Here is a 23,567-nt window from a genome sequence, read left to right as displayed (position 1 = left end):
GCTGGGGCCAGGGCTTGGTGGCTCTGGGTTGTTTGAGTCTGGACTTTCCTCAAAGCACCATTCACTCTACTAGTGTCCTGGGCTGGGGCAGCAGTGACCACACTGGTTGGCTTAAATCTATTCTCTCCCAGTTCTGGAGGCCAAACGTCTGAAATCAAGGTGTCAGCAGGGCCACCCTCCCTCTGAAGATTCCAGGGGAGGACCCTTCCTTACCTCTCCCAGCTCCTGGTGGCCCCAGGGGTCCTTGGCTTGTGGCCTCATCACTCCAATTTCTGCCTCCATCTTCACATGGCCTTCTCCCTATGTGGGTGTGTCTCCTCTTCCATCTCTTATAAGGACACCAGTCATTGCACATAGGGCCCAACCAGTTAATCTACGATGATCATCTCAAGATCCTTAATGTAATTATATCTTCAAAGATTGTCCTTCCAAATAAAGTTGCATTTCCAGTTTCTGAGGATGACAACGTGAGCATGTGCTTTTGAGGGGCCATTGCTCAACCCACTGCATTCACTGCCCGGCATTGCACTACACATTGACTTGTCTGCAGCCTGTGGCAGCCACGAGGAAATAAGACACAAGAGTGCAGAATAAAGTCTGTTGCGTTCAGGGGTCTGTCTCCAATGCCACAGGGCAGGTGCTTAAGAATATTTGCTGAGTGAATGCAAGGGGCTTACCTCCTTAAACTGCAAATTTTTATCTATGAAATCATTAATTAAAAACAGAGCCCGGCCGGTGTGGCTCAGTGGTTGAGTGTCGACTTATGAACCGGGAGGTCATAGTTTAATTCCTGGTCAGGGCACATTCCTGAGTTTCAGACTCCGATCCCCAGTGTGGGGCGTGCAGAAGGCAGTCAATGAATGATTCTCTCTCATCATTGATGTTTCTATCTCTCCCTTCCCCTCTGAAATCAATAAAAAATATATTAAAAAATTAAAAAAACAAACAGAATTGAGGGTTTATGTAAAAAGACATAACTTCATACTAAGTCCTAAAATTAAAAACATATATGCATGCAAAATATACCCTCTGTATCATACCCCTTCTTAAAAGGATACTCCACCTTTTAAGGAGCCAACCTTATAATTTGTGAGGTTTGTTATAAATTTCAGGTGTGTCGGGATTGCATCAGGGCTTCCCAACAGGTGTACTTTGGGAGATGATTTATGGGAAGGGAAATGACACCATTTTCCTGTAGAGAGTGAATGGGAGTTGGAGAGCATGACCTCATTGCTCAAGGTGCCCAGAGCAGATAATCAAGAAAGACTGCTTTTGGCTGAGTCCCGCCCTTGACTCAGCGCTGGCCAAGACATCAGGATCCCTCTGAGCTGCAAACCTCAGGAAGTTTCCCAGAAAACTCTCTTGTTTGAGTTGATTCATTCAGCATAGACTCTACAGTTCTGCAGTTTGAAGGCAGGAAAAAAAAACTCTTGGAGGAAAAATATCTTGAAGTCAGTGGTGATGACCACGGGGTTGAAACAAAGTGACAGAGCGCAGAAGGGATGTTGAAAACAAATATAAACAGCAGGTGTAATTCCGGGGGGAAAGTGGAGAGCACACAACAAAAGGACTAACAAATAATAATAATTTGAGTAGTGACATCAAATTACTAAAAATAGGGGGAAAAACACAAGTTAGAAAAAGAAGAAAATCACAAAATTCCTTTAAATCAGTAAGAGGAAATCAAAAGAGATGCTATAAACATTTGCCTCCATTTCTGAAATGCTTTCAGATAGTTCCTGGTAAAAATTTTCAGTGGAATGCTTATCCTGAATCAAAGTAAAAGATGACAGTAAATTGCATAATTGCCTTAAAAAGCATAGGGATAAAATGTAAACGAGGATGATAGAAGTCAACTTAATGGTACAACTATAGCAAGGTGGACACAGTACCTATCTCTTTTATAAGCAAATGATCTCAAATTAAAAACAAATTTCAAGAATGTGCTGTTTATGAGAGACGTGGCCAATAAACATTTTTGTCTACCATGCCAGACACTGAGTGGACACACAGTGAGGAAGAGTCCCTGCTCTCACAGAGCTTACAGTCTGGTGGAAAATGAAACGAGACAGCCAAAAAAAGATCAAGTATAGATCACACAAATTTAAGCCACAGGGAAGAAATAGTGGCAATCTTAACTCTACCAAGTAGAATTTAAGGAATATATTTTAATGGGTTGCAGGTGATATTAAACAGTTACAAGAGTGATAACAAACAGGTAAATCATATGCACTAACCAACAAAGAAGCACAGTACAAGAAGCAAAAATTCAGGCAGACCAAAGAAAAAATGGACAGGAAAGCAATTAGGCTGGGAAGTGTTAAACTCTTCATTATCTTCCTGCGTCAGATCAAATAGTCCAAAAACAAAAGAAGGACATACAATATAACTAAAAAGTAAGAATGAATAGCTACATAACTAATTTATAAAAGAGTGCAGCTTACCAATACCCTTATGAAGAATATACCAACTTTTCTCGTGCCATTGAATACTTATAAAATAGTGCATACAAACCAGACACAAAGTCTCAGTAAGGAAAATTTAGTAGACATGTGTGCAGGCTACCTTTTCTGATCACAATGCAACAAGAACAAAAAATTTAAATAAACTTAAGCCTAAGGGTACCCATTCAGCTGCCTCCAGGCACATAATGAATCTCTTTAAGTGCTTTCTCTGTGGTCTACTCCAGCGGTCGCCAACCCTTCCGACCTCACGGACCACCAGTGGTCTGCGGACTACTGGTTGGCGACTGCTGGTCAATTCCGTATTGTTCTCCATTCCAACAGGTCCAGGTGTCTCACAATATCCACTCCCCAGAGTTTTCCTCCTGAATACCCTGGGCATTATCCAACTTGATCCATGAATTCCCGCCTGACATCTCTGAGTGGGAGCAGAGGCCATGGTGATGGGATCCAAGAGGCCGGCCTTTCAGGAGAAAAGCGTTTGACCAACATGTCACTCCCTGGAGGTGTGGCACCCCCTGAAGAAAGGATACCTGATAGCTCTCTTGGGGAAGCATGACGTTCTATGCCAACAAGACATTTTTCTTCCCTGGATCCAACACTATCTTAGTATAATCGAATTCAGTTGGAAAAAACCTGAGGAATAACTAAGCCAAGTTCCCATGAATCTTTTATATTAATAATGGAATTTCCTGAGGACCTACTAATGTCAGACCCAAGTAGCTACTCTACCTACGCAAACGTTGGCTCAGACCCGTAAACACAGGGCTGTGAAGGAGGTTCCGATATCCCCCTTGGCTCCTGCAGACCCACTCCTCACTCTCTCCCTTTTTCTTTGGTTATTTTGGTCCAGGAGGCTGCACCCCTGGCTTCCTTTCAGAGTCATTTCCCTCGACTACGTTCTCAGCTCCACACAGATACCTCCTCCAAGTACCTGCTCTCTCCTCTTCCCTTCCAGGCCGTGGATGGTAGCAGTTTTTCACGGCTGCGAACCTTGGGAAATTGCAGAATCCCTCTGGTTTCTCTACGCCCTGCCCATACCTTTGTTAATATCCTGTTTATCAAACTCTCCCCAGAACTCTCAGTTTGAGGGTGCCATCTGTTTCTCTTGGGATCGTGACCAGGTAGGTAGTGCCATCCCCATTTTGTGGATGAGTAAACTGAGGTGGAGAGAGGTGAAGAAACTTGCTTAAGGTCACACATCTGAAAGGAACAGGCCTCGGATTCAAATATAGACGGACTCACACCAGAGTTCTGCCTTTTGCATTATCCTTGGGCCTTTGTTGAAATTGGTGGAGCCAGACAGTACAGTTCTGGCAGGCTCTTTTATTTCTCTAAAGGGGGGTGAGTCAGGATAAACACAAAGGGCCACCAGAACTTCCCAGGAGGCTGAATGGGGCTGAGGTGGCCACTCCCTGCAGTTGAGGTAGGTGGCAAATATCCCCTCTGAAGGGGCAGCCCAATGTAATGGCCAAATACACATGCCATGTCCTACATTCCTTAAGTAATCCCACTCTGTACAGCAGAAAACTGAGGCACAGAGGAGTGGCACAGCCTTCCCCAAAGCCACCTCCCTAAGTGGTGGGTCTTGTTATGGATTCTGTCCCATAGGAAGCCAAAGCCCTTACACTTTTTAATACACCCCTTTGGAGGCTGGGCACCGTCTACACTACACATTCACTCGCATACTTTGGGAGGCATTTGAGTCCAGCAGCTTCCCTGGTGATGAGGAGACCACCAGCATACCCTGTTCCAAGCCCTGCCCTTGTCCTGAGCCCTCCCTATGCAACACTGTCCAGGAACTCCTTTCCATTTTACTGTGAAGGAGGCACTGTCATGGTGACCATTTTACAGATCAGTAAACTAAGGCTCTGAAATTTTAAGAAAACTTCCTGAGATCCCTCCATCGGCAAGTGCAGAAACCCATTCTGCAGATGAGACTAAAGGCTCAGAGATCCTCCCAAGACCACACAGAGCACAAAGGCTGTGGAGGCCTCAAGGCCCTCCGTCGAGGTGAGGTCTTGGCCTTTTCCCACTCCAGACCAGGGAGCCTCTGCTCAGAGAGACCCCGTGGCTGGTCCAGGGGTCAGAGCAGCGGTAGGAGTCTCTCTAGGCTCCTGTCCACGCGCTCTCGGCACCTTGGCGTTAACCACTGCCCCCAGGCGAGTCACCCGGGCTTGTTAAAGTCCGGCTGCGGGCGCTCCAGACCCAAGGACTCGGGGTCAGAGAACCCGCATTTTAAACAAGCGTTTGCTCGCCCTCTGGCTCCCCGTCCCCCACTCCAGGTGGCTCTCATCTCTGGCAAGTTTGGGAAGCAGCCGGGTGCTGAGGCGCAGCTGCAGCTCCCGGGCTCGCCGGCCACTTCTCTCCTGGAAGTCCGGGAGCTGGGGGGCGTAAGATTTTGTCTGATAAAGTGGTCAGGGAAAGCTTTCTGGACACCTAAATAAAGTAGGAGAATGGGAAGACCCACGCAAAGATCTGAAGAAGATGGGAGGTAAAAAGAAAAAAAATAGAGCTGATGTTGAAATGAGTGTGGCAGATTCAAAGCCTAGCTAAGAGGCCCCTGTGGCTAAACCAAAGGTGCGCTCCTCCCGCTCCTCCAGCCCGCCGTCCACCGCCCGGTTCTGGAGAAAAGCGTCTCAGAGCCATGCCAGCTCGCGTTTCTGCTCCGGCCCAGCGCTCTTGCCGCTCAACCCCATTTGGCGGATGCGAAACTGAGCGCGAGGCAGTTAAAGACGTCCCTCCAAGGGCTAGAAAACGACCTCGCTAGGAACTTCACCCAGGTTTCTCCGACTCCCGACTCCGGAGAAATGAAATTCCCGGGTCTCCACAGCTAGGCTGCTATATGGATTTTCAAAAGCTACTTGAATTGGGGGGCGGGGGGAGGAGTGATGTAAAACCAGCAGCAACAGAAAACTGCGCGCATGTTTTAGCAATCATAGAAATAATGGTGAAAGTCAAGGTAACAGTAGCCAGGCCTCCCAGCTTCGCTTCCCATGTCTCCAGTGCCCTTTTAAACAACCACTCAGGTTTGTATATTGACTTTGCAACCTTCAGGCGACTCTCTAGAATAAACCAACAGGATTCGCAGGGAGGGGAGTGCTTACTAGCTGACACACCTGTCCCCAAAAAGCCCTGCCACTTGGAGGAGCCAGAGGTGACAGTGGTGACCGGTGTCTTCACTACTTTCTCCTTAGCTTGTCATCAGAACTCACAGCAGGATACCAGAGCAGAGGCCCCCGAATTTCTAAGCTTAACCAGTCATTGAAAAGTAAAATCCTGAAATAGTCCCCCAGGGATGCTCATGAGACTACAACCCTGCCTTTTGACTGGTGAAGGGAAACTTCAAAGTTTACTTTTTAATGAACAGATCAGCTGGAAATACTTGATTTAAAATATTTAATTTCCTCCCAAAGAATGACAATAGTCAAACAGTTTGGTTGCAGGATTTCTAAATATTGGTGCATTTTCAAGTGGCATTTTATAAATGGACTAGAGGCCCAGTGCTCAAATTGATGCATGGGTGGGGTCCGGCTGCCCCCATCAGGGTGATCAGACTGCTGGTGGGGCAGGGAAGAGAAGGAGATGCGGGCAGTTGGCTGGCCAGCCTGCTCCCAATTAGGGGGGGCGGAGGCGTGATCAGGGGCAGGTGACTGCAGGCGGTTGGCTGCCAGGCCACCCCTGCTGGAACTCCCGGTTGCACTCCCAGTTCAGGGGGCAATTTGCATATTAGGATACTAGCAGGTGAATTCTGGCACGAGGGTGGTGGACCACAGGCCTGTGTAACTAGCAGTTCTCAAATGTATTTTTCTGAAGCACTGTGTGTTAAACATGGATTGGGTAAAGAGTTCCATTATTTTGCCAAAATCCATTTCTCTCCTGAGATGCCATGCGATGTGTTTTGTTAAAGAAGTTTGCAGTTAGTGTGCTAACATGGTTGCCCTTTCTATGTTGTTTTTCTTTCCACTGTTTGGTTTTTGCATTGCGCTTGGTATTTTTCAAACACTCCTGCTGTGTATGTACTTGGTTATGATCAGATTTTACGAGCTGACCAGGTGCCCCGGGTATCATCCAGGTGTGCCAGGCATGGGGATGAAATAGCATGAGTAGAGCTGCTGGGGTGAGCTCGATCTCTGCACCGAAGTGAACTTCATTCCCCCCCAAATTTTTAAAGGGGCCTCAAGAGGGTGAGACAGGGCTTCAGCTTGTCTGTAGGTGTGGGGAGCAGGGGCTCCCCCCTGGGCTGTGGACCTGTGCTCTCCGCTGCACCCTGAAGGGGATGTGGGATGATTGTCAGTGTAGCGTGACCCAGGCAGCCAGCATCAAAGGCAGGCGGAGAAACACAGTGTAAGGCAAATGGGGAGTGTGATGAGGGAGGGAGGCCAGCCCACCCAGGGGGGTGACCTGCTTACTGCCAGCTCAGCTCAGAGCCCGAACACCTCCTTTGCTCTCACTTTTATGCCCTCCAATTGGAACTCTTTTTCCTCTCAAGAAATCTGAAAAAAGAAGCAGAGTTTGTTACAGTGATTGTTTCCACAATAGTCCTCACTCTTTTATGAGCACATGTTGTACACGGCGCGCTGGGCAGTCTCAACCTCCCAACCACTTTGCCCCGTCACCCAGTTATAATAGTGGTTACTGTTGAGAACTTGCTGCCTTTCCTCCTGGGTCTCTTCAGTTCAAGAGAAGTGTTATTATAACCGTGAGAGATGGGGATGTCAAGGCTCACAGCGGGGCCAGGCGCTAACAGCACTTCTCTACAAAACAGAGTTCCTGGGGGAGGCTGACAGCCAACAGAGAAACCAAGAGATGTTTAACATGCAGAGGTCCCAGATGTGATGGAGAATAAAGAACAGAGTGACTGGGTGGGGGACAGGTGGTTGAGACGGAACTAGTATGGAGGCAGAGTTTGAAGCATCAGAGGCAGGAACTAAGCACAGTTCTCATGGCTCCTAAGGACATCTCACTCTGGCTGTATTTCCATTGTAATGAAAAGAAAAGTGTAAGAGAAACCCCCTTTATTACTGGGAAGAAAGCTTCTCTCTGCTGACCTGATGGCTGGGTAAGGAGAATGCTGGACCAGAAATACCTGCTTCCAGGTATGACTCGGTGAAAGTTGTCTTGGACCCTCAGGGCTCCCACCTCTTAACTGAGACTACCTGGCTCCACCTGTACTGCCTTCCTGGTTGGTGAGCGGATTCATCCTCCTGGAACTCTGCAGGGGGAAGGCTGAGTTCCAGCAGACTCGTGTAATGGCAGGGGGAGGATCGGCTCCCATGCTCACTCCCGTGGTTGCTTGCGGGTCTCTGAGCCTGGCTAGATAGTCCTCTCCCCAGGGCTGCCTCCAGGATGCTTCCCCAAGGATGAATGGCCTAGCCTACTCTCAAGGGGGCAGGATTACTAGGATGTGAATTCGGGGAGGCTGGGGTGGTTGGGGGGTGTCTTAGAGGCTGCCGTGGTAGAAAGAAAGCTACCCAACCATCAGGTCAGCAGAGAGAAGCTTTCTTCTCAGTGGTAGGAAGAAATCGTTTCTTAGATGAGATCATTCACATAAAAACCGCGTGCATGGTATGATCCAGAGTTAGCGAGTTTTGATAGTGTTTTTATTAGTCTTAAGTTCTATTTATTTAGACTCTTTTAAATTGGATTTTGATAATGCTCAGGCTGAGAATGTCTACTTACATGTACAAAATGGCATTTAAGTGTCTCAGAACTGTGTTTGCTGGTTTAGTTTGGGACCAGCAGCCTGTGAACGCCCGCTTGGAAGGCTGTCAGTGGGTAACTGTAGAACTGGCTGGGTCACTGGGAGAGGAGGTGAGCGGCGGGCATTGTGGAAAGAATATTTCTTCACTTGGGCTTGATGACCGTCTTGCTGCTCATCGACTGTGGCAGGCAGCTGTGTACAAAGACTGAATTCACACCAAGCCCCACTGGCAATGGGGTGGCACCTCTCAGTGGTGCGACATTTGAGGGTTATAAACTCATGGATGCCTCGAGCACCTGCTGCACGATGATGCCACTGGTTTTCTCTCTGAGCCACAGAGAAACTCTCACCCCTTCAGCGTGTCACGATTATTGTCCCCCATGCAATTGTGACTGTTCCCCCCAATACCAGCATATTGACATTTGAGTGACAGTTTTGCCTTCATTGAATTATGCTCCTATTAGATTTTTTAAAATCTATTTTCTATGAACCAGGAACTATATATATATATTTTTTTCTCCCTTTCTTTTTTCCTTCCTAAATGTGTCATGGTTATTTTCATAAACTGCAAGGAAAACTTGCACAATGTGAAATTCTCCTTCACTCCCCCACTTTGCTCCCACTTTCCTCCTTGGTGTGTTTTGAGGTCATGGGTACTGTTTGCATCTAATCAGTCTGCAGTAATCAGATGGCTGTTTGCTTGGGCGGCCCTGGCCCCTTTCCTTGCAGTTCCTGAAAGGCTGTGGTAGCAGCACTAGAGTCTGTGATCCCGGCTACCTAGATGCGCATTCTGGTTCTGCCGCTTGCCAGCAGTGAGACCTTGAGCACGTTCCTCAGTCTGCAAGGCCCTGGTTTTCCTTCTGTACGTGAGGTCATGACTGCACACATGGCAGAGATCTGCTGTGGAGTGGAATGGTCACGGGAAGCTTTTAGGGCAGCACCTGACCACAGTATTTATTATTCACACCCAACTCGATGCTTTTTTTTTAAATTCTCACCCAAGGATATTTTCACCATTGATATTTAGAGAGAGCGGAAGGGAGAGAGGAGGGAGGGAGGGAGACACACAGAGAGAGAGTGAGAGAAACATTGATGTGAGAGAGACACATTGACTGATTGCCTTCTGCATACACCCTGACCAGGTCCGGGGATCAAACTTGCAACCAAAGAACATGCCCTTGACCAGGCCAATGCTCTAACCACTTAGATAACCTTTTTTTTTAAACCTATGTTTTTAAAAATATACATAGGGTAATTCTGTGCACCTGCACCCTCCCCATTTCTGCAGTATATACTAGTATAGTTCAGGAGCAGTTTCTTGCTGTGTAGGCATTTTTATTTAACTCATGGATGGGCATTCAGATGGTTTCCAGTTTAAAGATTAGAACAATGTTCCAATGGACATCTGTGGAGGCTCCACGTTATTTTGAATCCTTACAAACGTCCCCGCAGAAATCTGAGGCTTTGAGGGTGCAGTGGCCTGTCCAGGGTTGGAACCCAGGGCTACCTGGATTCTGTGCTGGAGTTTTCTCTCTCCTGGCCTGGTTTCTCTCTATAAGTTGCTGTTTTCCCCACTGTCATTAATAAGTATTTTATGGAGAGCCATGTTGAGGTTGTCTGTAGCCTGTTTCTCAGACCTTTAGTTTTAGCATCCATTGGTGATCTTTGCTCGAATCAATTACTCTTACAGTATCTGCTAATTCCTCCCTCCTTGGTTACTTGGCATCTTGGTACGAGGAAGAGCTTCCCCTTCTACGTATTTGGTCATTTATTTCCTCATTCAGGTATCATTGTCAAGTCATGGATTCCTATTTTATTAAGGGTGTAAAATTTTGTTAGCATCCCTCATTTTGATGTTCAGATTGTCCCAGATTTGGCCAACAGGAGCCTCTCCATGGTGACATCTTGAATCTTGGACATTTTTTTTTCATTCTTTGAGCACATTCCTACTTTCTGGCACAGTAAGAAATTCCAGCCTCGTTTGGTACCTTCCCTGCCCCAGCCCTGGATCAGCCAATTCTCCTAGGATTCTCGGCTCTTTTTACTGGAAGAGTGGCATGGAGAACCAGATCTGGGGCGAGGTGTGCGCATGCTGGTGGGTGTCACTGCTTCTAGGCCCTCTCAGAGGAGGGTGTGTGTCTGTGTGTGTGTGTGTGTGTGTGTGTGTGTGAGAGAGAGAGAGAGAGAAACCATAGATTTCAATCAATCAATTCCGCAGGGTCAGTGCCAGCTCTCTGTGTGTGTAACTCCCTTCACCAACGGTGAGAAGGGCAGCTCCCATTATCCTTAGTATATTTACTTATTGCACAACCTCCCTGAATATAAGAAGTCTCCTCACCTTGCCAACCAATTGTTGGCTCGGGGTCGAACTGGCCACCACCTAGCTTGGCCACCTCCTCACTTGGGCCTTGACTGCACTGACGGCCTGTAAACAAGATATGTGCTCTGGATGTCAAATTTCATCCTATTGTAGCTCTTTGCTGCTGGGGCCACACCACCATTACACACACACACACACACACACACACACACACACACACACACAGGTCCTAGATATAATTTCAAGGACCGGGAAACACCTCTGAACCCATCTTGACTAGAGTTGGAGAAGCCCTGCCTCAGCAATCCTCCTTATGGATCACCTTATTCCCATTTGACAGAGGGGAAAACTGAGGCTCATAGTTTGCAGAAGACCGGAGAAAAGCCAAGCAATGCTTAGAGAACTGGAGTTACACTTTATGATTATGATTATGATTATTAAGTGCAGGCCCAGAGAAAAATGCCTTTCAAATGCTGGGCAAACAACATGGAGGAAGCTTTCCCTATTTATACTTTTTTCCAGTTCTTTGTCTCCCAAACAAGGGTTTTTCCTGTCCCTTTTCCAAGTTCTTAAAGAGCCCTATGTGCTGGGGCTTTGAGACCTCAACCAAAGGCCTGGCCTGGCGCCAGCACTGATAACTCGATCTGGGGATGGTTTATGGCCTCTCTGGAATGGGCGTAGTCTTATTTTCCTTATCATTTAAGCTAGCAAGCGTTTACAGAAGCCAAAATAGCAGGTTAAAATTTCAAACCACAGTTTTTATAGAAGATGGATGCTTCCATAGAAGTTCGGGGACTTGCTGAAGGTCCCACAGCTGGTAGCTGGGGGAACTAGAATTAAAGCCGAGATTAGTGAGATGTGGGCCTCGTGCTGCTCCCTCCCCCTGGCTTGCTACATTTAGGCGTTCCCCCCTGACATTGAAAGGTGTTGAGCAGGTCCTCTTGAGTCCATTTGTGATGCTCTTGGCCTAGGATCCCGCCTCCTGTTTCCTGTGCTCCACAGAGAGCCGGCCTCCTCCTGGCTCCTCTGTGCACCGCTTTGCCCACACCATGCCCTGCCTAGGGCTCTTCTTCCCCCACCTTCCTGAGTTAATCTGCTCACCTGCTCTGTCTTTCCTTTTCTGAGCATTCCTGTACTAGGAAGCCCCCTCCTGCACAGGCTCTGCCCCCATGCTTGGTCAGGACTGGGTTTTCCCTCCTTGTATCATCAATTCTGACTGTGGTGCAGGATTCAAAAAGGTACCAAAGGGTGTCCAGTAGGAGCCTCTCACTGCCTCTGTCTTCCAGCCTGGTGTGAGGTGTGCCTTATAAACAAGCAAATACGCACTCTCCTTTTTGTGTTACATCGGCTAATGTGGTACAATATTGTACATCTTTTTCTTCCCAACCTATTGCTACTGGTACCACTCCTGGGAAAACTGGTTGGCAGTGTCTACTATAACCCACGGGGTGGATACCTGTGGCCCAGCAGTTCCACTTCTGCGGATGTGCCCAGGAGAAATGAGGGCTTATATCTGCTCAAAGACTGTTCGTAGCAGTGTCGTGTATGATAGGCCAGACTAGACTAAGTGCCCAATCACATGCAAATCTATAATAATAAAAGCGTAATATGCTAATTAGACCTGACATCCTTCCTGACAACCCTCCAGATGAAGCTGAGGCTGTGAGGGAAGCCTTGGTCCCAGGTGCCTGCCAGTGGCCAGAGGGAAGCCGGTGCTGGCAGCCGGGGGAAGGAAGGCCTACTCTTGCATGAATTGCGTGCATCGGGCCTCTAGTAGTAAAATAAATTATGGCACATCCATGCCGTGGGATACCTGAAATACTACACAGCAATGAAAGAGAATGAATCCCAGCTGTGAAACCACGTTCATGGAACAGCACAGATGAATCTCAGTAAATGACATTGATTGAGAGTAGCCAGACATAAGAGTACCTGATGTGATGTTATGTGTGTGGGGTCCCAAAACAGGCAGAACACATCCATGTTGATAGAAGTCCAAATGCTGGTCAGCTTTCGCAGGGTGAAAAGGGCACGAGGGAAACTTCTGGGAACTGGAGAGGCTCCAGGCTGCATCCTGGTGGGTTACTCAGGTGCACACGTGCAGAATGGCACCCAGGTACACAACTCAGATTGGCTGTTTTGTCCTGTCATCATCATGGCCTGTTAGCTGTAACCTGTTAGTTGGACACGCCTGTATTGTCTAGCTCCTTCCCTTGACGGTCCAACTTCTAGAAAGACTTGGGGGCACCTGCTTGGACTCCCACGCCTCTCCAGGGCCCAGGCACTTCCCGCCTGGTTGTTTGGCCTGCGAGCCGTGGGCTTTTCTGCCCTCCAACGTGGTGGCCTCTTAAGAACAGGACTCTATAGGGTTGGTCTTTAAATGCATCTCCAGCCAGGTACCTCAGCGTAGCTCTGGCTGCGTACTAGAATCACCTGGGCTTTTAGGAATCCTGAAAAGCAGGCCCCACTCTGTTGACCTAGCCATCAGGATAGGCCGTGGCAGGTATATTTTTACAAGATCCCAGAGGTTCCTCAACTTTGTAGTCGCTGCTGTTATAACCCCCACTATCTGGAGGGGAAACTAAGGCAGCCAACGGGTGGATTTGGACAAATACGTTGAAGAAATAAGTGCTTGCATCAGTCATTGAACAGGGAAGCAATCCTTGGGGTCTAAGCCAGTCAGTGCTTGAAATGAACTGACTCTGAGCCCGGAGGAAGGGCAGAGAGAGCCCAGTTCTGGCTCAGGAGGCTGGCCCGCCCCCAGGTGCCACGTGCGCGCTCTCTCAGCCAGCTGTCTCTCAGCAATGTCCTGTTTGCCCTGTGCGGTTCCCTCCGGAAGCCTCCGCTCGGTTAAATATTGGCGCTGAGCTGTCAGCTTGGGGAAACACTCTAAGACATCCTCGTTCCAGACTATTTCCTCGGGGCTCAGGGAGGCCCCTCTCACCATCGCCTGCCCTGGGCTGCCAGCGTGGGTCTGTTTGCTGTGGGCAAACAATACTTTGGGGGTCACAAAGCAAGCACAAAAGGTCACGTGCTGTGTGATTCCATTTGTACGAAATATGCAGAGTAGGTCGGTCCATAGAGACAGACAGCGGAGGGGTGGTTGCCGGGAGCTGGAGGTGGGGGGTGGGGAGGGGAGAGAGAATGGGGGGTGACTGATAATGGGATGCGGTCTCCTTTTGGGGTGATGGAAATGTCTCAGAACTAGATAGAGGTGGTGGTTGGACAACATTGGGAATGTGCTAAATGTCACTGAACTCTCTAAAATGGTTAATTTTATGCTAGGTGGCTCTCACCTTAATAAAAAAGAACTTTAAAAAAAAAAGGAGACACAAAGGAGAAGGGAGGGGGGCTCCCCCTGACTCAGGTTTGACAGGAAGCGAGCGTCAGGGGTGCCCCACAGGGCGCCTGACCTCCATCAGGACGTGCCACTCGTTACCAATGGAGCATGTCGTGACACAAGCCGGACAGACGCCTACAAAGCATGTGCCCTAAGGGAGCGAGAAGGCCACACGTGAGCACCCTGTGCAGAAGTCACCCCATTGCGGGCAGGGGCCCGAGGCCACGTGCTCAGTCCCAGGCCCAAGGACTCTGCTCTCTGAGAACGAGACATAGTGAGCCTTCACGGGTGACGTTTCAGGTCCCGGGCCACATCCTAGCAGCCTCGGACCCCAGGAGGGACCTGGGAGACCCCCAAATGGGTTGAGAAGTGGATGGGAGGTGAAAAATTGGAGATAGCGAGTGTGGATGACTTTGTTACCGAGCTTGATTGTGGCAAATGCGAGGAGGAAGTGTGGATGTCTCCATTGTGAGCCCAGGCAGGAGGCTCTGATTCAGGTGGAAAACCTGAAAGAATATTGAAATGCTTCTGGGAGAGAGTGGGGACAGAGGAGATGAAAGGCGGAGGGGGTGGCAGGGCGGGGAGAGGGGGTGGCAGGGCAGGGCGGAGGTCTGAGACCTCCAGGGGTTCAAGATTGTGGAGGGAGTTCCTATCTGTGACCTATAATGGCTTCATCTTTTTTTATTTTATTGAGGTGAAATTCACATAACATAAAATTAACCATCTTAAAGTGAACAATTCAGTGGCATCTAGGACATTCACAGCACTGTGAGACCACTACTTCTAGTGGAACCTGGAAAGAGGGTTCCAGAACATTTGTGTCACCCCTAAAGGAAACCTCACCCCATTAGCAGTCACTCCCACCCCCCTCCCCTGGGGTCAGGACTTCACAATATGTTTTTTTGAGGGGAAACAATTCAACCCACAGCATAGCAGGTATCAGCACCCCAGTCCTTTTTGCGGCTGAATAATGTTCTGCTGTGTGGCTGGAGCACATGGTGTTTGTCCACCACTCATGGTTGGGCACTAGCTTTGTGGATGGTGCTGCTGGGATCACCCATTAACATGCATTTATGTGAGTCCCTGCTTTCAGTTCTGTGGTCACATACCTGGGAGTGTGTAGATGGCTTTTACTTTGGAGGCCAGGGGCCCTCCCACTTGGTCTCAGACTCTGCCCCCATGGTAGGCAGGCGTGTCCTCAGCCAGACCTCCTCTCCAGGCTGCCTGTCCCTGCCCCTCCCCCTTAACCCCACAGGCCTCTTCCAGCCACTTGGCTGGCTCCCAAAGCTTGGGCAGCCCTGCCCTGCACCAGTCAGAGCCCACCAATTCCTGGGAAAGGGTGTGCACTCCCGCTAGCCTTTTTGTTAGTCCTCACCCAAGTATAATTTTCCCATTGATTTTTAGAGAGAATGGAAGGGAGGGTTGGAGGGGGAGAGAGGAAGGAAGGAAGGGAGGGAGGGAGCAGAGAGAGAGAGAAACTTGGATGCCAGAGTTGGTTGCCTCCCCCATGCACTCCTTGGGGCGGGGGGATCAAACCTGCAACCCAGGTACATACCCTTGACCAGAAATCAAACCTGAGCCCCTTGGTTTGCAGGCCAATGCTCCAATCATTGAGCAGCACCGGCTAGGGTGACTCCTGCTAACCTTGACCCACAAAGGCAGGGGAGTTGTTTTGTTGATTTTCTGGATATTTTTTTATTATGGTAAAATATATATAACATTTACTATCTTAACCATTTAAAAATATACCTATTTTTAAAATATTGATTTCAGAGAGGAAAGGAGAGGGAGAGAGAAATAGAACATCAATGATGAGAAAGCATCATTGATTAGTCTCCTCCTGCACGTCCCACACTGGGGATCGAGCCCACAACCCAGGTATGTGCCCCGGCCAGGAATTGAACCCTGACCTCCTGGTTCATAGGTCAACACTCAACCACTGCGCCAGGCCGGCTGGGCTTAACCATTTTTAAATGTACAGTTCAGCAGCATTAAGTACATTCGCATTGTTGAACAACTATCACCACTGTTGGCATCCAGAACGTTTTCATTGTCCCTGACTGAAACCCTGTCCCCATTAAATATTCCTGCCCTTCCCCTCCCCAGCCCCTGGCAGCCACCATTCTCCTTCCTGTCTCTATGAATTGGTTTCATCCCTACCGGGCGGGTCAGTAACAGAGCAGGATTTGAACCTGGTCTGTGCCATTCCAACCTCTGTGCTCCTTTTGTTGCACTCTGCTCCTTCCTGTTCTTGAGTTTCCTAAACGTAGCTGAGCCACCCAAGCAATGTCACCATCACCGTGTTTCCAGCCAAGTGCTGAGGCCTGGTCCCCACAGGGCGTCCTGAGCCGGCATTTACCGGGAGCTCCCAGTGGGTCTGGGCTGCATTAAGCCATTGATATGTATGCACTTGCTTGATTCTGCGAAAGCATGACCAGGAAGACATCATCGACCCCATTTGGCAGATGAGGAAATGACAGTTGGGTAAACTGAGGCTTGTGGCTGAGAGCCTGTATTCGTTCCACACGGCCAGCAGAAATAACTGCATGCACATTTCCAGTGGTGTCCTGAGCTCTGATTGACAGATGCTTGGGGAGCAGCCCGGGGTACCAGACATTGGTCCCGCCTTCTGGAGTGGCTGCATTGTGAGCGGATAAAGGTGTTTAATGACGGCCACTCGCTGGTGACTGTGTCGGTGGCATCACAAAGAAGTCAGGATGCTGAGGGTAGAGCAGGTTGACTGATCTGATCTGGGAAGATGTCAAGACAGAATAATCCATCTATCTCCAAGCAGTGTCTCACCCTCAGTACTGCTGACCTTTTTGTTCCAGATCATTGGCAGGGGGGAGGGGGAGGGCTGTCCTGTGCTTTGGGGGGTGCTTGGAAGCATGTGTGCCTCTACCCACCAGACGCAGCAGCACCCTCGCCCCCCAGTTATGATAACCAGACGTGCCTCCAGATGTTGCCCCAAGTCTCCTGGGGGCAAACCGCCCCTAGCTGAGAATCCTGCCTTAGAGTCTGGTGTGGTGGCCACGGAATGTGCATGGGACTCCTTTAGGGCCACTAGCAAGGCCCCTTCCTGGGGGGCACAGGGCTCCTCCATGGACAGTATGTGTCTCAGGGGCCCCGGAAGAAGGCTGTGAGCTGGTGTGCTGCTGCCCAAACGTACCAGGCTTGTGGGCGAACATGGGGGGTGGGCATGTGGGGCCTGCTGAAGCCCACTGAAGGCTGCTGGGTTTTCCTCCTCAGAGCAACTGGAATCTCCCCACGTGTTTCAGGCATGGTGTGTGTGTGAGAGAGGAGGGCAGAGAGGTGGGGGGAGGGAGAGAGAGGCCTGGATTTACATTTCCAGGGTCACGCAGGATGCTGAACAAGAAGTGAATCAGGTATGGTCATGCCGCAAAGAAATGGCAAGACCAAGCCCAGCCGGGGGAGCAGGTCCTTTAGGGGAGCACGCCCCTGTCTGTGGTGTGAGTGAGAATGGAGCCCTTCACCTGGTACGTGAGGACAGAAGCAGCATTCTGTGTCATGTTGAGGGGCACAGTTTTCTTAGTGAGTCTCATACAGCAACCGTGACGGCGGCCTAAGGAAAGCTCACGCCGGCGGAGGAGCCTGCTGAGTGGCCTGTGCCATCTCTGCGTGCTTCCTGGCCCCTGCCTAGGCGGGCAGCACCCCGGGGACAGAGGTGGTTAGTAGAACATTTCTAAGCGAGTCAGGCATGTGGGAGCTGTCGGGAGGGCGGAGGGGGGGGCGCGGGCTGGTGAGAAGGAAGAGAGGACTTTGCGGCCTCTGCTCTGGCTGCAGGAAGAGGGGAGAGGTGAGCCCTTCCTCCTTCCCAGGCCCAACAACCTGGTAGAAAAGGAACAGATTGTTATCGTGTCCTGGGCATAGGAATTCTCAGAATAATTCTGCAAAAGCACTGCATGTTTTCTGGATTCTGAGATGTTTTCTGTGTTATGTCCTCCCGGGCTCTCCAGGTGTTTCCTATGCTTCTTCCCAGGCCTGTCAGACACCCAGAGCTCAGCGGGGCTCCCCCTTTCTTGGGCTAGTTCAGAGACTGTGAGACCCCTGTCTCCATCAGGGACACTCTACAATATGCTGCAAGCTGATGGAGAATCCCAGGAGTTCAAGGTTCAGGGCTCCAACTATGTAAACTGTTGCCCTGCTCTGTCAGCCTTGTGAGTTCCGATTCTATTAAATAAGGTTGCTTTAAAAACAGATGTGTCAGTATTAGCCAACAACCGGAAACAACCCGAATGTCCAACAACAGCAGAACAAATGAATACATCGTGGTGTACAGTGGTCCCCCTTATCTGCTGGGCATATGTTCCAAGACCCTCGGTGGATGCCTGAAACCTCAGACAGTACTGAGCCCTATACATACTATGGGGTTTTGTTCTGTACATATATACCCTTTCACTTAAAGAAAGCGCTTTATGACTTTTTAAAAATATATATTTTTACTGATTTCAGAGTGGAAGGGAGATGGAGAGAGAAATAGAAACATCAATGATGAGAGAACATCATTGATTGGCTGCCTCCTGGACACCCCCACACTGGGGATCGAGCCCACAACCTGGGCATATGTCCCGACCGGGAATTGAACCATGACCTCCTGGTTCATAGGTTGACGCTCAACCGCTGAGCCACACCGGCCTGACTTTTTATTTTTGTTTTAATTTTTATTGCATATCTGAGTTGCCAGCGTCACGACTCTTGTGCATTGGGGCCATTCCCAAGTAAATAAAGGTTACTTGAATACAGCACTGCCATACAGTGACAGTGCATCAGATAACCAAGACAGCTGTGACTGAGATGAGGAGCGTACACAGCGTGGGTACACGGACAAAGGGATGATTCACACCTCAGGCGGGATGGAGTAGGTGGGGGCAAGATTTCATCACACTACTCGGAACAGAGAGCAGTTTGAAGCTTGTACATTTTTTTATTTCTGGACTTCCCTATTTAGTGTTTTCGGACCACAGTTGACTGTGGGTAACTGAAACCATGGATGAGGAGGGGGGCTGCTATGGTTACTCAGTGGAATATTATACAACCATGAGAATTAGCAAACCATTGCTGCATGCGACGGCCTTGGTGACTCTCACTAACAACACTGAATAGAAGGGAACCAGATGGGAGAGAGTATGTGTTACACGTAACCATTTATATCAACTTCAAACCCCAGGAACATTAATCTATGGTGGCAAGACCATGACGGCCATTCCCCTCTAAGGAGTCAGGTTGCCTGCAGGAGCTCCTGGGGCCGGCTTGTCCGTTTCGTGGTTAGGAGGCTGGTTATATGACTCAGTCTGTGACACTTTGATCTGTGCAGTGAAGATCCGCCCACTTTCTAATTTATGTCAGACTTTATTTTATTGATTTTTTTACAGAGAGGAAGGGAGAGGGATAGAGAGTTAGAAACATCGATGAGAGAGAAACATCGATCAGCTGCCTCCTGCACACCCCCTACTGGGGATGTGCCCGCAACCAAGGTACATGCCCTTGACCAGAATCAAACCTGGGACCCTTGAGTCCGCAGGCCGACGCTCTATCCACTGAGCCAAACACGCATCAGGCCCTAGCCGGTTTGGCTCAGTGGATAGAGCGCCGGCCTACGGACCTCGGTTGGGAACTCTTCCCTGGCCCAGACCCTGATCAGGGCGCGTGCAGGAGGCAACCAGTCGATGTATTTCTCTTACTTCGAAGTTTCTCCCTGTCTTTCCCTCTCTCCCACTCTCTCTAAAAGTCAATGGAAAAATATCATCGGGTGAGGATTAACGAAAACAAACAAAAGACGCGCATAAACATAAAACCTCAACTTGCTTAACAGCCATCTGTTTTGTTCACAGTTTGATGAACAATGTGAGTTGAAAGCCATCGAGAAGGAGAAGACGGTGGCAGCCCTGCCACCCAAGGAGGCGAGCAAATGCCGCAGAGAGGATTTGGCCGAAGCACTTTACGTAAGAATTGGATTTGCACTTGATGCCAGTTGTGGGAAAGGTTTTAGATGAAGCAGAAAGGAACACAGTGTCCTGAAAGCTGCTTTAGAATTCTGTGCTGACACTTTTGTTATCATTGTTTAAAGAATGCTATTGCCCTGGCCGGGTGGCTCAGCTGGTTGGAGCGTCATCCCGTGCACCGCAGGGTTTCGGGTTCAGTTCCTTAGGGCACATACCTAAGTTTCTGGTTCGATTCCTAGTTAGTGCACATGTGGGAGAAACCCATCAATGTTTCTCTCTTACATCTATGTAGGTCTTTCCCTCCCTCTCCTTCTCCCTCCCTCCCTCTAAGTTGAACTGTTCTGATTTCCTGTGAGGCCCTTAGCAGAGGACTGGCACCCCCCTCTCCCAGAGGCTCAATTACTTGTTTCTCTGGATCAGACATAGAGAAGTCATAACACACACAGCTATACAGTAGCACAGCCAGTGGTGAATCCAGGTGTTTTGACATCAAATTCTTTTTAAAAAAAATATTTATTGATTTCAGAAAGGAGGGGAGAGGGAGAGAGAGATAGAGACATCAATGATGAGAGAGAATCATTGATTGGCTGCCTCCTGGCCCCCTACTGGGAAACGAGCCTGCAACCCGGGCATATGCCCTTGACCGGAATCGAACCCGGGACCCTTCAGCCCGCAGGCCAGTACTCTATCTGCTGAGCCAAATCGGCTGGGGCCAAAGCTCAAGTTCTTAACCACCTCCTCTTCTCACCCTTCATCTTTTATCATCTATGATGTTGCCAATTCCAGAAACCAAATTCTTACAAGTTTCTCAAGTGAATTTGAATTCCTGGCCAGTGCAAAACTAAAAAAAGAAAAGAAAGGGGAGGGGAGGGGAGGAGAGGGGAGGGAAGGGAAGGGAGCACCCCACTCTATAAAACTCTTCTGAAGGACGTGCTTGCTTCATGTGTTTAATTTTCTTTATCTAGAAAACTGAGCAAACATAATGTTGTGTTTGTGTGTTCACTCATAGCCCACCACACTTGGTAAAAACAAAGAAAGAAACAAACAAAAGACATAACTAGTAAAGGGCACGGGCCACAATTTCAGGGAAGTTGGATGTCTGTGTTTCATGCCAGGCTTTCCTGGAGAAGAATTCAAAAGTCTGTTTAAATTCAAGTCCTGCTGGTTAGTATTTGGAGAGAGGAAGGAAATATTTTTTTTCTTTGCCTAGACTTTTTACACCACCTGGAAAGTGAGCTTGATTTTCTTTCCTGAAAGGAATACAGAAATCAATTCAATGTTCCCTGCCACCTCTACCACCTGGGAGAGCTGTCTTGTCAACTTTTTAAAAACAAGGGTACCCTTGCTGCAGCCAGAACAGTGCCATTTCCTTATGCAATTACCAACTCAAGTGAACTATTTTAATGTTAGTTTGTGTAAAGAGCTTGAAGCTGTGCCTGGCACAATGCGTGCACGGTACAATAACTTTAGCTAGTATTGTGTCTAGGGGCAGGCCTTCTTTCTGTTACTTTACTTTATTTTTAACGGTGGTGAGAGCACAACATAAACCTTCCCATCATAAGAACTTGCAAGTGTCCAGCTCGGTGGTGATGAGCACATTCACATTGCTGTGCAACCCATCTCCAGCGCTCATCCACCTTGCACACTCTGCACCCATTGGACAGTCTCTCCCTTTCTGCTGCTTCCGCCTTTTGGCTATTGACAACAATGCTGCTATGAACACACATCACAAATATCTCTTCAGGATCCTCTTCCAACTCTTTTGGTATATCCACAACCCAGAAGTGAAATTGCTGGATCATGTGGTATTCTATTTTGATATTTTGAGGAAGCTCCATATTGTTTTGTTACAGTGGCTGTACCATTTTCCAAGGACTTTTTTTTTTCCAAAAAGAAAATGTGTGTCTGCATTTCCCTGTGACAAATTTAGGCCGAGAGATGTTGCTTTCCGCGGTCATCGTAGGGCAGGAGTGCCGTCTGATTGAAAAAGAATCGGGCTGTGCGTTTCCTTCTCTCTCTGGCCTTATGTGCTTGTGGTCTTTGGTGGTGCAAGTGGCTGGGTGCAGAGTGGGGACTCTGTGGCGTGGGCTCCTCGGCACTAACTGGCCCACCAGTGAGCGTGGGCTTGACCGTCTCCCTCCAGGTGGACTTACAGAACGGGCTGTCAGAGTTCTCGGTGACCCAGCGCAGGCTGGTCCACGGCTGGAACGAGTTCATCGCTGACAACACTGAACCTGTGTGGAAGAAATACCTCGATCAGGTAGGACCGGAGGTGTCATTCCCTGTATGTCTAATGGGGAGGGCGGGCAGTCTTTCTTTTTTAAAAACATATTTTAAAATAGTTTTTTTATTGATTTTAGAGAAAGAGGAAGGGGGAGGGATGGAGAGAAATATTGATGAGAGAGACATCTATCAGTTGCCTCCTGCATGCCTCCCACTGGGGATTGAGCCCGAAACCTGGGCATGTGCTGGTTCATAGGTCAATGCTCAACCACTAAGCCACACTGGCTGGACAATCTTTCTTTAAATATTCAGTGAGGGTGTCCTTGGACCAGTCCCAGGGTGTGGGGCATCTGCACGACAAAAATAAAGAAGGCTCTCCTGCACTCAGGCTGCTCTCAGCCAGCAGGAGGGACAGCCACGAGGCTTCACTAAGTCCCCAGGCAGCCATGATCAGGAGCAGCAGTTGCTACATTCACAGAGGGTTTTCCACCTGCCGGGCACCATGCTAGCTGAGTGAGTAAACATTTACTTACTTTATCTTCCTCCTAATCTCCATTTTGAGATGAGGAGGGTGAATACAAAGAAACAGAGATATCTCCAGATTGTGTAAGGGTGCCAGATTTAGCAAATAGAGACACAGAATGTCCTGTTAAATTTGAATTTTAGACAGAGGAACAAGAACAGTATTTTAGTATAAGTAGATCCCAAATGGTGCATGGGACCTACATCTACAAAAAAAAAAAAGTTTTTTGTTTATCTGAAATTCCGATCTTACTGGGTGCCCTATTGTGTATCTGGCAATTGGAGCCTAAAGTCATTCAGCAGCAAGTGCAATGCTGGCCCGTGAGCCAGGCACCTAGCTGCAGGGCCCCTGCCCCCTTAACTGCTGCCGTTGGTGCAGGCAGGGTGCTGAATGGAGGGCGCACAAATCAAATGCCTGGAAACCACTGGGAAGAGGAAAGGAAAATTGGAAATGGATATGGCTGCAAGTTCCAGTTTAGAAGTTAAGATCCCCACTGCCCACCCGGTGCCAGCTCAGAAAGCCCCAGTTAGCAGGCAGATTTTCCCAGATACCGGAAGGCATTCAGGCTGCCTTAGTTTCTTCTCCCTGGCCTTTTGCACCCCTTCTCCCAGCCCTGACACCTGCCTCTCCTAACCCCAATCCCCGCCCCAACCCCATCCAGGCTTCAGCTGTTGTTCTATTGGCTCAGCATTTAAAGCTTTCTTGATTGGTTGGTTCAGGGACCAATCAGAGCGCTCTTTGCAGCATCCTCACACTCTCCTCCAGTCCCCACCCCGCTCATTGGTTGGTTCTCAGGGCACTGGGATGCCATTCACTGATGCATGTTGGCAGCAAAATGGTCTTCTGGCTGCCCAGAAGCTTCCTGGAACCCCGGTGTTGGAAGGAGGTAGTGGAGGTTCCTGGAAGTTGGGGTTCAGGGAAGGAGGCAGACACACTGGCTGTGGGGCACATTTTCCTCCTACAGTCGGGCCTGCTCAGTTCTGCCCTGCCTGCCCCTTCCACTAGGACACCCCCCGCCCCCCCCCCGTAGTT

General features: G+C 49.0%; 1 protein-coding gene across 1 annotated transcript in view; it reads left to right on the top strand.

Moving 5' to 3' along the window:
* The first annotated feature begins 10,223 nt into the window (after positions 1–10,223).
* The window catches only part of ATP2C2 (ATPase, Ca++ transporting, type 2C, member 2), a 49,340-nt gene continuing 35,996 nt past the window's right edge, over positions 10,224–23,567 (top strand). Inside the window, exons 1-4 of the mRNA XM_015562933.1 lie at positions 10,224–10,249; positions 12,154–12,163; positions 19,679–19,789; positions 21,933–22,049. Coding sequence (XP_015418419.1) covers positions 10,224–10,249; positions 12,154–12,163; positions 19,679–19,789; positions 21,933–22,049 — 264 coding nt within the window. The remainder of the gene's footprint in view (positions 10,250–12,153; positions 12,164–19,678; positions 19,790–21,932; positions 22,050–23,567) is intronic.

Source organism: Myotis davidii, unplaced genomic scaffold (genome assembly GCF_000327345.1).
Source record: "Myotis davidii unplaced genomic scaffold, ASM32734v1 scaffold77, whole genome shotgun sequence".
NCBI classification, from domain to species: Eukaryota; Metazoa; Chordata; class Mammalia; order Chiroptera; family Vespertilionidae; genus Myotis; species Myotis davidii.
The sequence above is the reverse complement of the archived record's forward strand: the minus strand, read 5'-3'. Positions and strand labels throughout refer to the sequence as shown.